Source organism: Trichechus manatus, unplaced genomic scaffold, assembly GCF_000243295.1.
Source record: "Trichechus manatus latirostris isolate Lorelei unplaced genomic scaffold, TriManLat1.0 scaffold00085, whole genome shotgun sequence".
Taxonomy (NCBI): domain Eukaryota; kingdom Metazoa; phylum Chordata; class Mammalia; order Sirenia; family Trichechidae; genus Trichechus; species Trichechus manatus.
Window position 1 is genome coordinate 11,824,843 of NW_004444021.1, and position 13,308 is coordinate 11,838,150.

General features: G+C 37.2%; 1 protein-coding gene across 1 annotated transcript in view; it reads left to right on the forward strand.

Annotated features, from left to right (window-relative positions):
- LOC101356650 (cyclin-dependent kinase 14-like) overlaps nt 1-13,308 on the forward strand; it is a gene marked incomplete at its 3' end in the record, with an annotated part of 331,988 nt that overhangs the window by 186,972 nt on the left and 131,708 nt on the right. Inside the window, exon 3 of the mRNA XM_023736083.1 lies at nt 2,816-3,194. Coding sequence (XP_023591851.1) covers nt 2,816-3,194 — 379 coding nt within the window. The remainder of the gene's footprint in view (nt 1-2,815; nt 3,195-13,308) is intronic.

Here is a 13,308-nt window from a genome sequence, read left to right on the forward strand (position 1 = left end):
AGGAATTGATTGAGTACCAGCTGAGATGTTTCAACAAATGGATGCAACGCTTGAAATGCTCACTCGTCTATACCAAAAAATCTGGAAGCCAGCTAGCTGGCCAGCCAACTGGAAGAGGTCCATATTTGTACCCATTCCAAAGAAAGGTGATACAACGGAATGTGGAAATTATCAAACAATATCATTAATATCACATACAAGTAAAGTTTTGCTAAAGATAATTCAGAAGCAGTTGCAGCAGTACATCCACAGAGAACTGCCAAAAATTCAAACTGTATTCAGAAGAGGACGTGGAATGAGGGATATCATTGCTGATGTCAGATGGATCTTGGCTGAAAGCAGAGAATACCAGAAAGATGTTTTCCTGTGTTTTATTGACTATGCAAAGGCATTCAGCTGTGTGGATCATAACGAATTGTGGATAACATTGGGAAGAATAGGAATCCCAGAACACTTTATTGTGCTTTTGAGGAACCTGAACATAGACCAAGAGGCAGTCATTCAAACAGAGCAAGGAGATACTGTGTGGTTTACATCAGGAAAGGTGTGCGTCAGGGTTGTATCCTTTCAGCATACATATTCAATCTTATGTTGAGGAAATAATCTGAGAAGCTGGAGTATATGAAGAAGAACGTGGCATCAGCATGAGAGGAAGACTGATTAACAAACTGTGATATGCAGATGACACAACCTTACTTGCTGAAAGTGAAGAAGACTTGAAGCACTTCAGTACAGATTGCACCTTAACATAAAGAAAACAAAAATCCTTACAACTGGATCAATAAGCAACATCATGATAAATGGAGAAGAGATTGAATCTGTCAAGGATTTCATTTTACTTGGATCCACAATCAACGCCCCTGGAAACAGCAGTCAAGAAATTAAAAGACATATTGCATTAGGCAACTCTGCTGCAAAAGACCTCTTTACAGTGTTAAAAAGCAAAGATACCACTTTGAGAACGAAGGTGCGGCTGACCAAGTCATGATATTTTTAATGACTTCATATGCACACGACAGCTGAACAATGAATAAGGAAGACTGAAGAAGAACTGATACCTTTGAATTATGGTGTTGGCTAAGAATATTGACTATAAGATGGACTGCCAGAAGAACTAACAAATCTGTCTTGGAAGAAGTACATTCAGAATGCTCCATAGAAGTGAGGATGGCGAGACTTGATCTCACGTACTTTGGACATGTTATCAGGAGGGACCAGTCCCTGGAGAAGGACATCATTCTTGGTTAAGTGGAGGTCCATGAAAAAGAGGAAGACCCTCAACAAGATGGATTTACACAGTGGCTACAACAGTGGACTCAAACATAGCAACGATTTTGAGGATGGAACAGGACTGGGTAGTGTTTTGTTGTTACATAGAGTCACTAAGTCAGAACCGACTTGACACCACCTGACAACAACCACCACCTATTTGTGATAAATTGTTAGCTTTGATCATGAGTAGGGGTAGGAGTAGAGTAGGGGACTCTACCTTCAGTTTTAAAGATAACTTTAGCGATTTTTTGATGTGCTAAAAAGTGTGATAATATTTTTCTCATTCGACTTAATCCAGCCTATGTTTAGTAGTTGAGACATAGTCTTAAATAGGTTTGATGCTTGATAGTTAATGAAAATTTTTTATTGTTTTAGTAACTTCAAACAGCTTAAAAACTTTTGTACTGTAGTGGAGTTTTTAAAAAATTGCATAGTAAAACATGTTTCTTTTACAGTTCAGTCAATACAAAGGTGTATAAAAATGTTTATAATCTTACCCTTTCACTGTTCAGTTCCACATGGCAGCAGATGTCTGATGTTAACAGTTGGTGTGTTTTCTTCTATACCTTTCCCTGTGCTCATACAATACAAATATCTATATGTATGTCTATATCCGTATCTACATCTCTCTATATACCTTAACCATATACACAGATCCATTTATTCCCCATATAGAATCATCTTATATGTATTACATTGAAGCTTAATATTTTCATTTTAACAGTATGAGATTTTGTTAAATATCGATTGTATTTCTGCTTTTGATAGCACATTTTGTTGTTATTTGTTGCCGCTGAGTCAATTCCAACTCATAGCGACCCCATGAGTGCAGAGTAGAATTGCTCCATAGGTTTCTCAAGGCCGTGACCTTCTGGAAGCAGATCGCCAGGCTTGTATTCTGAGGTGCCTCTGGGTGGGTTTGAACTGCCAGTCTTTTGGCTAATAGTTGAATACTTAACTGTTTGTACCACCCAAGGTCTCCTTTTGATAGCATATGGGGATGTGAAAACTTTTTATATGAAGAAAAATAATTCTAAAAGCAATTTCATTTAGGGTTAGCTTTTCTCTAGAGAGAATAAACAAAGTTACCTAGCCTTACAGAGAAGCTAGAGGCGATACAGTTATTTAATAAGGACAACAAAAGTTCAAAAGTGTAGGGAGAACAAAAGAGTTAGAACATAGAGTAGAAAACAGAGGAACAGACAGAGACCATAATAAATTGAAACGGGAGAATGGGGCAGGCTGTGCAGGAGAATGATTGGTGATGTATGAAAGCAAACAGGGACCTAGCAGAATGATGTAAACCTAGTTTTGAAATGAGTGTTATTCAGTGTTTGTCTTTTACAGTATTATTCCTTTTCATCTACCATCTTTGGAATTAAAAAAACAAAACAAAACTAAGCTGATGTAGATTTTAGAATGTGGGCTTTTTGGGGTATCTTCTAAATTGAAATTGGCATGCTATCTAGAATAAGAAATCAGGATGTTTAGTGATATTAAAGTTTCAGTGCAGAGTTCTGAGTTTTAATTTTTTTTTCCCCAGATATGTGTCACAAAGATGTCTACACGCAACTGCCAGGGAATGGACTCAGTGATCAAACCCCTGGACACAATTCCTGAGGATAAAAAAGTCAGAGTTCAGAGGACACAGAGTACTTTCGACCCATTCGAGAAGCCAGCTAATCAAGTGAAGAGGGTACATTCTGAGAACAATGCTTGCATTAACTTTAAGTCCTCCTCCGCTGGGAAAGAGTCACCCAAAGTTCGAAGGCATTCCAGCCCCAGCTCGGTAAGTGAGCCTTCTTCTCTATCACTGGGTCAGCAGAGGAATATGGCTCTTATAATAGTAGCATGCTGTGCTGGAAGAGAGCAGGTAGCTATATCAGTGCATTATTATGCATTATTTCCCAGGGTGGTTTACTGTTTTGGAAGAGAGAGAAAGAGCAAATGACACACAGGCTATTTATTCATAAGCACCTAGAAACCAAATGTGAAATGGTTCAACTTTTTTTTTGAAAAATCATTTTTTCAAGTTATTTCCACTAAGAGGAATTCGTTATTAAAAGTCCTTTGGTATCTCAAATCCTTTTAGAACTTTACTGTGTTTGCAGGCAGTAAGGATAGTTTTGAAACTGAGTAAATTCACAAAAAATTTCATCTTAGACTAAAAGTCAAGATTTGTTCACTTGTATTACACTAGTTTGTTTTCAATGTAGATTTTTAAAAATTTAAGAACTAGACATTGAAACTGATCCTCTTAAAGGGAAATCCTTTTCATCATAATGAAATTTTCTAAACAAACTAAAGCAAAGCAATTCTTGACTTTTGAACTTATGAAGTGTATAATTTTGAGCCTAATTCTTGCCCTTGGCTGTAAGATTTTTTTACCGAAACTTATAGTTCCAAGACTGGCTTGCATTTAACATTGTAAAAAAACCTATGATCTTTTAAAATTAGCTACTTTTCTGATTTAACCTAACACTTGAGGCTTTTTGACATAAATGCTCTAAGAGTTTAAAAGGCAAGAGGAGAATGCTCAGAGAATTTGATTCTGTTGTCTTGTTAGAACCACATGCCATTCCAAATTTTAAGTTTCGTGAGGGCTGAAACAATGCGGGAAATGTTGAGTGCTAGAAGAATATTGATACTTCAGTTAATCTGTATGACACTACATAGAATGATTAAACCCTTGCTGTACAAAAAGAATTATATGTATTTTACTATACAGTTAACTTATTTTATATATGTATATATACCTATATATATATCAACCTATATATGATATACAGAAATTTGAATTTCAGATACTAGAGACATGTTGTTGTTAGGTTCTGTCGAGTCATTTCCAACTCATAGGGACCCTGTGTACAACAGAACGAAACACAGCCAGGTAGTGCACCATCCTTGCAATCATTTTTGTGCTTGAGCCCATTGTTGCAGCCACTGTGTCAGTCCATCTCATTGACGGTCTTCCTCTTTTTCGCTGACCCTCTACCAAGCATGATGTCCTTCTCCATAATGTAATGAGACATACTTATATGAAAAAAAATTGTTCACTATTTATCCGAAATTCAAATTTAACTGGCTGCCCTGTATTTTATTTGGCATTCCTAGTTATAACCCACTGGTGCATTATTCATTTTATTGTTCAAATTGTTTTTGCTTTGGCCATTGGGAGCTCTTTTAGGTTGATGCCTGTGTCCCTCCGAGATGCCCTCATTCTTTTGTTTTATGAGCACTTCATAAAACTTCATTCCTCCAGCGTATATTCTATTTTCCCTGCCCCAGCACTAGAATTAGCTGTTTCTCCAAGAAGTTCTGGTTCCTTTTATTGGAGGATGGTATTTAGAAACCAAGATCTGAGTGCTAAGAGTGCTTGTTGATACTGGGGAGCCTTGTTTTTTGAAAGTCAGAATATACATCATAGTGTAAATTACAACACTGTGCTTATGATATTCATTCTTAATTTCTGATAAAGAATTGAAATCTTTATCAAGCAAAGTTGAGACTAATCTGTCTGATGTGATTTGTATTTATTTTTATTAAAGTAATACTTGAACATAGTTTAAAGGACCAACAGGAGAGGATTCTGGAAGGATGGCAGTGGCATAGGTTTTGAAACCCCTCATATAATTAGACAGAGTAACCAAAACCAAAACCAACAGATAACATCTACAACAAATATAGGTAACAACATATTTCCATGAACCTCACAATTAGGGTGGGTAGGGACAAACCAGGGATAGTTTCAAGATCTATGTGGTATCAGAAAATGTGCAGGAAGAAGGTTGGAGAATGCAAAGGGATTTGTGACTACTCTGAGAGCCAGAAAACTGCAAAATTGCCATTGGGTACACAGTGTTGGCTGGTAGGCCATTCTGAGAATATTAGCAGCAAATGTGGGGGTTGGGGGGACTTTGATGGCTCCTGTGAGTGGGTGAGTGGAAGGAAACTATGGAAAGGTCTAATGGTATTTTAGTGGTTCACCATCTTTCTCTTGTGATCTGTCTAAAATGACAAATTGAAACACCCTTCTAGGACAAAGCCTTACACTGAATAGAAAATGCTACAGTAGAGTTCTATGCAGGGCAGGTTGAGTAGGGGAGAGAAGGTCCAGAAAGAAATGTTGGAGGGAAACATATGGGAACATCTCAGAGTGTGGGAGATTGTGCCCCTACCCCCCAAACACACACTTCATGAAAACAGACAAGGGAACTCTATTTCATGAAGCTAGAAAAGCTACTTGGCCACACCTCTCTCATAAAACCACAGAAAATCTCATTTTACTTAAAATAAGCAATAGAAAGAAGAACGGTTGAATCCCATGCAAAACTATGAGAAGAAAGAGAATAAAGAGCAGATAACATCTCTACAGGCAGTGAAAGCATGCCAGAAAGAGTTAACATTATCTCTGATTGTAGATACATAATGATAAATTTGGAAAATCCAAAAGAATCAGTGGAAATACTAAAAGCAATAAAAGAATTTAGTCAGGTAGCAGATTATAAAGTAACAGATAAAGACTTATAGCCTGTATATGAACAAACAAGGATCAGTTTTGAAAACTGGTAAATAAAGCAAATGACCAAGTATTTAATCTTCTACTATTCCTTTAGGAAATTTACCCCATGGTAACCCAGTGTTGAGGAGGAGAAATTTGTCTTTTAGAACTATCCCCACTAATAAATCAAAACAGAGTAATAGATTTAAGAATCACCTTTTTGTGAGCCCTGATGAATTAATGCATTTAAGCAATAATTATCAATAGCTGCTAACATCACCACAAGAAGGACAGCTAGATACTACATTTCCTGATGGAAGTATGCAGAATCATCTATGAAGCAGTGTTGCCAGCAGGATAAACCTGAATCTGCATAAGCTTCTAGGTGTAACTATCAATGTACTGAGTCCAAAGAAGCACATCAAGAGAGGACTTTCTATGTTGTATTCTCCATTCCCACATACATTTCTCCTACCTCCATCTTTTTGGCTTAAATCAATATACAGTGTTTACAATCTTACAATGATGTAAATAATGTTTATAGCCAAGCCATAGTGTACTATGATTAAATTTCTTTACTTGCTCAGCTTTTTTGATTTCCTAATGGTAATTGCCTTCTCTTTTCTTTTGTCCATAATTAATATAATTTCAGTCACAAATTCAGGACCTAAACTATTGGACAAAATGATACAATCCTCTGAAACAAGTCAGAATCAAGTCATCTATCATTTTGCCTCTCACCCAATGAGAATGTCCTGGCAGTTCCCCTTGGTCCATATCTAATCTGGACTGGCTGATCTCCATACCTGCTGTTGGGAGTCTTCCCTTTGCCAACTCCCTGAGAATGTCCTTTTTCTTCTCTTTTGTATTGTATACCTGTGCCTGTCTTTTCTGTTCTTGGTTTATTTCATTCTTTTATAGGAGCACTTTCTCCAGAGCTTTCTGAGAAAGGGTGATGGGGAATTTGCACATATGACTAGTCTTTATTCATGCTTGGCTGGTTTATAGGACGCTAGTTTGAAATAATTTCATTGATTTGTTGTTTTCTGGGTTCCTAAGTTGTTATTGAAAGTCCTACCTCGAAAACCCACAGCCATCGAGTTGATTCTGACTCATAGCGACCCTATAGGATAGACTAGAACTGCCCTATAGGGTTTCCAAGGAGCACCTGGTGGATTTGAACTGTTGACCTTTTGGTTCGCAGTCATAGCTCGTAACCACTACGCCACCGGGGTTAGACTACTCTAATTCAAATTCTCTGTTTGTGATCTGCTTTTTTCTTTGTGTAATCTTGTCGGGCTTTCTTCTTTATCCTTTGTGTGGACCTTTTTCTTGGTACTCAGTGAGTCTTTTTAGTTTGGAAGTTAATTACCTTTAGTTTGAGAAAGTATTTTATTATTTCTTTGCTAATTTGTTCTTTTGGTTTTCTTTTTTTTTGTTTGTTTTGTTTTGTTTTTTGTTTTTTGAAACTTTTATTAGGTGGATGCTGTCTCTCCTGGTTTGATCATCTAATTTTCTTATCTTTTCCGTTTTATTTTCCATACTTTTTTTGCTTTATAGATATTTTTGTTTTTTTCCAAGAGCCCTTTCTTGTTCTTTGAATGTTCTCTTTAAAAAAGCATCCTGTTCTTTTTCCATGAATAATTTATCTTCTCATATGTTTCTGAGGATACTAAATGTAGCTTGGAGAATTTTAGTTTTCTTTTTTTTTTGTATACTGCTTGAATTATCTCTGAGTTTCCTTTGAGTTCCTTGTATGTGTTGGTTTTCTTTGGTGTCTGCCTTGCCTGTTGAGATTTTTGGAGAGGCTGTTATACCTGTTGGAGAGAACTGCTGGCTCTCAATTTGTATTTTGAGTAATGCATTAAAAAGCTGATTGGAAGCTCTCTGTGCCTGGGCAGGCTTGTCAGCTGGTGGGCCTCAACACAGGGTATATCAGCAACACAGTGTATATCAGTGAAGACCTAGTCATTTCATTGGAGTACTTACCGAAAAGTACTGTAGGTCTTTTCCTTGGTTGGGTAGTTCCCCCAGAGCAGATTTACCTATCTATTTTTAAGGCTATGTAAGCGTAGCTGCCGTTATTCTAAGAGATGATCAAGATGAGGCCGAGGGCTTCACTGTTCTCTATGCAGACTTTCTCTTGATTTGTTTTCATTAAGTATGACTCTTTACTCCGATTCCAGCTGTGCCTGGTGTCCAAGTTCTGAGCCTCTCTGCTTCAACTTCTTCAGAGAATAATCCTCTGCCCAGATTGGAGAAGGGGAACAACTTGCCGGTGGAGTCTGCGGGAATGGGCCTGGGGTGCCCAGTTGCTCCTTAAACCCTCAGCTCATCCTTTTGTTTTTAGCACCACCTTGAACTTCAGCCTTCAGTTCTTGAGTGTTTCTAGGATTCTGAACCTTGCCACTTAATTTCTTATTAGCTTATCTCTTTGGTCATTTAGGTTTCAAGCTGTCTTCACTTGGCCTAGTCAGTGACCTCTCACCTGTTTGTCTCCCGTCTTCAGATTTTTGTTTGTATCTGTCTACAGTCTTTACCTCACTCATTCTATTTGTCCTTGTGGGTTATAACTTTACTAACATTTTATTATGTCTGGTGAGGAGGAGAGAGAAATACATGTGCTCAAGCCACCATGTTTAATTGGAAACCCTCTCTATTTCTCTTCTATTACTGTGTTAACTTCCTTTAGAGCTTCCTTCCTGAGTTTCATATTGGGCTTACCTTTTCCTGTTCTACCTTGGTATGCCTTTGTTATATATTAAAGCACTTGTATTTGTGCAGAAACTAGTTTGCTTTCTTTTAATTTTAGAAATTTTTGCTTCCCTTGATATGTCCTGGATAAATACCTTTGCTCTTCTCTTATCAAGCTGGAAATGACTTACTTTCTCTTTTAGCACAATGCTATGATATTCTGTTTTATTCCTTCTGCCTGCTACTGCTACCTTTTTTTTTTTTTCCTTCTCCCATGTTGTGATGGAAGGGGATGTTTTATTACACTCTTTTTTTGTGGAAAGATTCCTCATTAGGCCGAAAATGGAGGTGGTGACACATCCTGTGTAACACCATTTAACATCTCCTGCAGCAGTGTATGGGTTTGATCATTTCATATCCACTGACATGGGAGTTTTAGGAACACAGATTTTGCTATTCTTAAAGGTCCTTAAACGATGTGAAAAGTGCTGATAAACATTAAAGAAGGTCCCTTCACATAAGGGCCACCAAGATTAATGTCTTTATTTTATTGTTATTTATTCTAAAGTAGTTTATGACTTGTCTTGAATAGGCACCAAATTTATGGTTGAGAAGGAGGGAGAAAGTCATTGAAATGTGGCGTTGCAGCCCCTATTTTAATGACGAAAGCAGGTTAGCTATTCTTAATCCTTGGAATACTGTGGTAGAAACTGTTACCAAATGCTTTGCCTTCTCAAGTGTGTATGTTATGAGCCATCACTGAAATCAAGGCCCAGTGAATAGCTTGACCTCTGTGATCATCACATCCTGATTTTTTTTTTTTTCCAGACAGTGACACTTTAAAAATTCAGGCAGAATATAAAGAATATGATTTTATTTAAATTAGCATATTTCAAGGGGATTTTTGGGAGATTTTGTTTATTTGTTTCAGACATTTTTTGAGTGCCTATTCTTCTGGGGCCTAGTCCTTGAGTAGTGTTTAATACTTTCACTGACAGGACAAACCTTTCCTCACCTCCCCCTTTTTTACTACTTCCCCAAACCCAGCTGTGTTCTTTAATAGCTAAAACTATTGGAAGTACTACAGGAGACTGTCTGTCTTGTTAGCTGAATTTAGAGTGAATTTCATTGAGTTGTGCTGTCATAAACTGAGATTCAAGAGAACATATTTTCAGAAATCTGTGTTTAGGTTAAGGTCCTCTACACATTTCACAAATTCCTCCAAAGTTACTTCCTTCCGTCTATGTTTAACCATTTGAGGAACTACCAAACTGCTTTCCAAGGTGGCTGTACCATTTCACATCCCTGCCCCCAGCAATGTATGAGGGTTAAAATCAATTTTAGTTGAATTCAGTATGAAACTAAATATGAACATTCTTATAGCCATATCATGGTATCATTACAACAAGCAATGAGGTACTTACTTGTGCAGTTCATGAAAATGTTCAAAAACCTGTCTCTGCTTCTAGAATGGGATTTCAGTAGATGACAGACTTAAGCAAAATTGATGTCTTATGAATTTGGGTAGAAGTTAGGTTCCCATGGGAAGATTTATCCAATGTAGCAGTGAAAAGAAAATAGGCTCTTGATTCTGATCAACTTGGTTTGAATTCCATTTCTGCTACTAACTATAGGATCTTAGCTGAGTTACCTTATTTTTCCAGTCCTTAAATTCTTCATCTTCAAATGGGGATACTAACAGAACCAACCTCATGGGGGTGTTACAGGGATTAAATTAGGCAGTATATATTAAGTGCTTAGCTCAAAGCCTGGCATATAGTAAACACTCCACATTAGGTGGTTGTTGTTACTACTACACAAACAATAGACTGGAGACGTCGAGGGCCAGGAACACCCCCTTCATGCCAAAGTGGCAAACATCACTCAGCTGGAAGATTATCTGCACTTTTTCATTATTCATGATAATGTTTCCCTCCGCTGGTCCAGACAATTGAAGGTTCTCAGTACTTTTATTCTGTTAAAAAAAAAAAAAAATTATGTCATTAAATTCCACATCTCTGTGCAGTTGGTGTCTGTTAGTAATTGCTGATTAGCCCTTATATTTCCAGTTCTCTAAAGTACTATCTCAAGCCTGCACTCTAAGTAGGGGAGCGATAAGCAGAGAATATAGTTGTCCCATAAAGCTGTTTTCATTCATTCATGCACCTGACATCAAACAGGCAAAGACAATGTTTAGGGTTGACTACATATTGGTTTGATCGAGCATCTTTATTTAAATTTGGTGATTTAATAAAGTTGAAAAAAAAAAAGCAAACCAAAGGCCTGAACCTTAATTATCAAACAAATTAGGGTCTCTCATTCTGAATTTTCTTAGTTTGTTCGTTTGATAGGAAGGATATTATTATTGGCCTCTTTAAAGACTTGGCATTTGGATTCCTTGTTTGTATGCATAGTAATTATAATAATTATAGGTCAGAACATTTCTGCATATTTAAAATAGGAGACGACTTTATGGAAACCTGACTCTCAAAATCAAGACTTTCTCATAGGCATAACCTATTTCATAGGCCTATTCATTTGTAAACTAGAAAAATTTCTACCCCCATTCCAGATATGATACTAAGTTATATGGTTTTGATCCTTCATATGGAGCCAGAGTGTTTGATCTGTAAATTACAGTACAGTGTATTTCCACAATGTCTGCAGATCGGTTTCACTGAGCAAACAACATTGATTGCTTTTACCCCTAAATGTGGCAAAATATTAATTTTCTGCCATCTCAGTGTTAATAGAATATACTTTAACCACAGCAATTAATACATCCCCATCCATTTAATTAGATAAAACGACTACTTTCTGCCATTAGCATTTTCTCTTACTCAATTTTTCTTGGCGTATGTTTTGGTAAAAGAAACCAATTCTTGTTTTTTTTCTTGTTTCCTTAATTCAGTTTATCAAGTAGTAAGTTTAAGTATGATGTGTGTCTTAAAACAATTACATTGGCTCTGTTTTGTTTGTTTTTACATTGACGCTTATGTAAGGCAGTTTGTGAAGAGTGAAATACCATTTTAGAAAATTATTTGAGCCTCTCCAGGAAGAGAAAATACTGATTTCCTAGGCTTTTACCAATTTTGTGGTGACTGTGTCTCACACTTGGCTCTAAATATGCGTTAGCAGTTTATCTCCTAATAGGTGTAAAGAGGTAATTTTCTGCTGCTGCTTTTCTGCTTAACTTAGATCGGATTCATTCTTAAAGGAGCACAAAAGCAAACACACAGACCTCCCATTCTGATTTTAAATAATTTGAAGTGGAACTGTCAACACAATATTTTCCCCATTAAAGATCATTTTATACTGAAGTTTAATACAGGGTTTAAAATTTCTGTTTAAAACTTGGGCTCAGGAGGGTGATGTAAAGTGGGACATTCACAAGCTGTTTCCCGGTGATGAAAAATGCTTGAGAACATAACCCACATGGGACTAGTCAGGTGACTTTGAATGTAATTTTCCATTAAATTTTACTTGATTCAACTCAACACATGGTTTGTATCATGTAAATTTCTTGAAGAAAAAAATAGGTGGTCCAAAATAAATGTAATGCTTAAAGAACTCAGAAGCTCTTCATTGAAATCTATGGTTTAACTCTTACGGAAGCTACTTAAATGTGTATAAAAACACCTCCTAACCTCTTCTCTTATCCCCCATCCCTCTTCTTTTTCCTCCCTCCCTACCTCCCTTCCTTCCTTTCTATATTAAATTTTGAAATAGCCTTGTCACTCCTGCTTTCTTTTTTAGATAACTTGAATTTACACACACACCCTTGTTATTTGGCTAGGATCTTTTCTTAAAACATTGTGTGTGTGTGTGTTTTTTTTTTTTAACATTTCATTGTGCTTTAGGTGAAGATTTACAGAGCAAATTAGTTTCCCATTCAATAGTTTATTTACAAATTGTTCTGTAACATTGGTTGTAGTCCCCGCAATGTGTCAGTACTCTCCCCATTACCACCTGAGTTCCATGTTTCCGTTCATCTGCTTTTCCTGCCCCTTCCTTTCTTCTCATCTTTGCTTTTGGGCAAATGTTGCCCTTTTGGTCTCATATAGATGACTGTTCTAAGGAACACCTTCCTCTCGTGTGTTACTGTTTATTTTACAGGCCTGTATATTACTTTGGCAGCCTGGTGGTACGGTGGTCAAGAACTCAGCTGCTAATCAGAAAAGGTTGGCAGTTCGAATCCACCAGCCTCTCCTTGGAAACTCTGTAGAACAGTTCTTCTGTGTCCTATAGGGTCACTATGAATCAAATTGACTTGACAGCAGTGGATTTTTTTAGTTGGTCTATTATTTGGGTGAAAGGTGATCTCTGGCAGGGGCTTCAGTTTCAAGTTAGAAAAGTATCTAAAAGCCATAGTCTCGGCGGTTCCTCCAGTCTTTATTGGACCAGTAAGTCTGGTCTTTTTTATTGATTTGAGTTTTGTTCTACATTTTTTTTCCCACTCTAGCAGGACCTTCTGTTGTAATCCTGGTCAGAGAGGTCGGTTGGTAGTGGTAGCTAGGCAGCATCTAGTTCTTCTGGTCTCAGGCTAGTGGAGGCTGTAGTTCCTGTGGTCCATTAGTCCTTTGGACTAATTGCTTCCTTGAATCTGGTTTTCTTCACTCTCCTTTGCACTGGACAGTGAGAGACCAATAGTTGTATCTTAGATGACTGCTCTCAAGCTTTTAAGATCCTCTGCTACTCACCAGAGTAGGATGTAGAACATTGTCTTTATGAACTGTGTTATGCCAAGTCACCTAGATGCCCCCTGAGACTATGATCCTTAGCCTTCAAGCCCAGTAACTTAGTCCTGTGAGATGTTTGGCTATGTCTAGGAGGTTTCTATG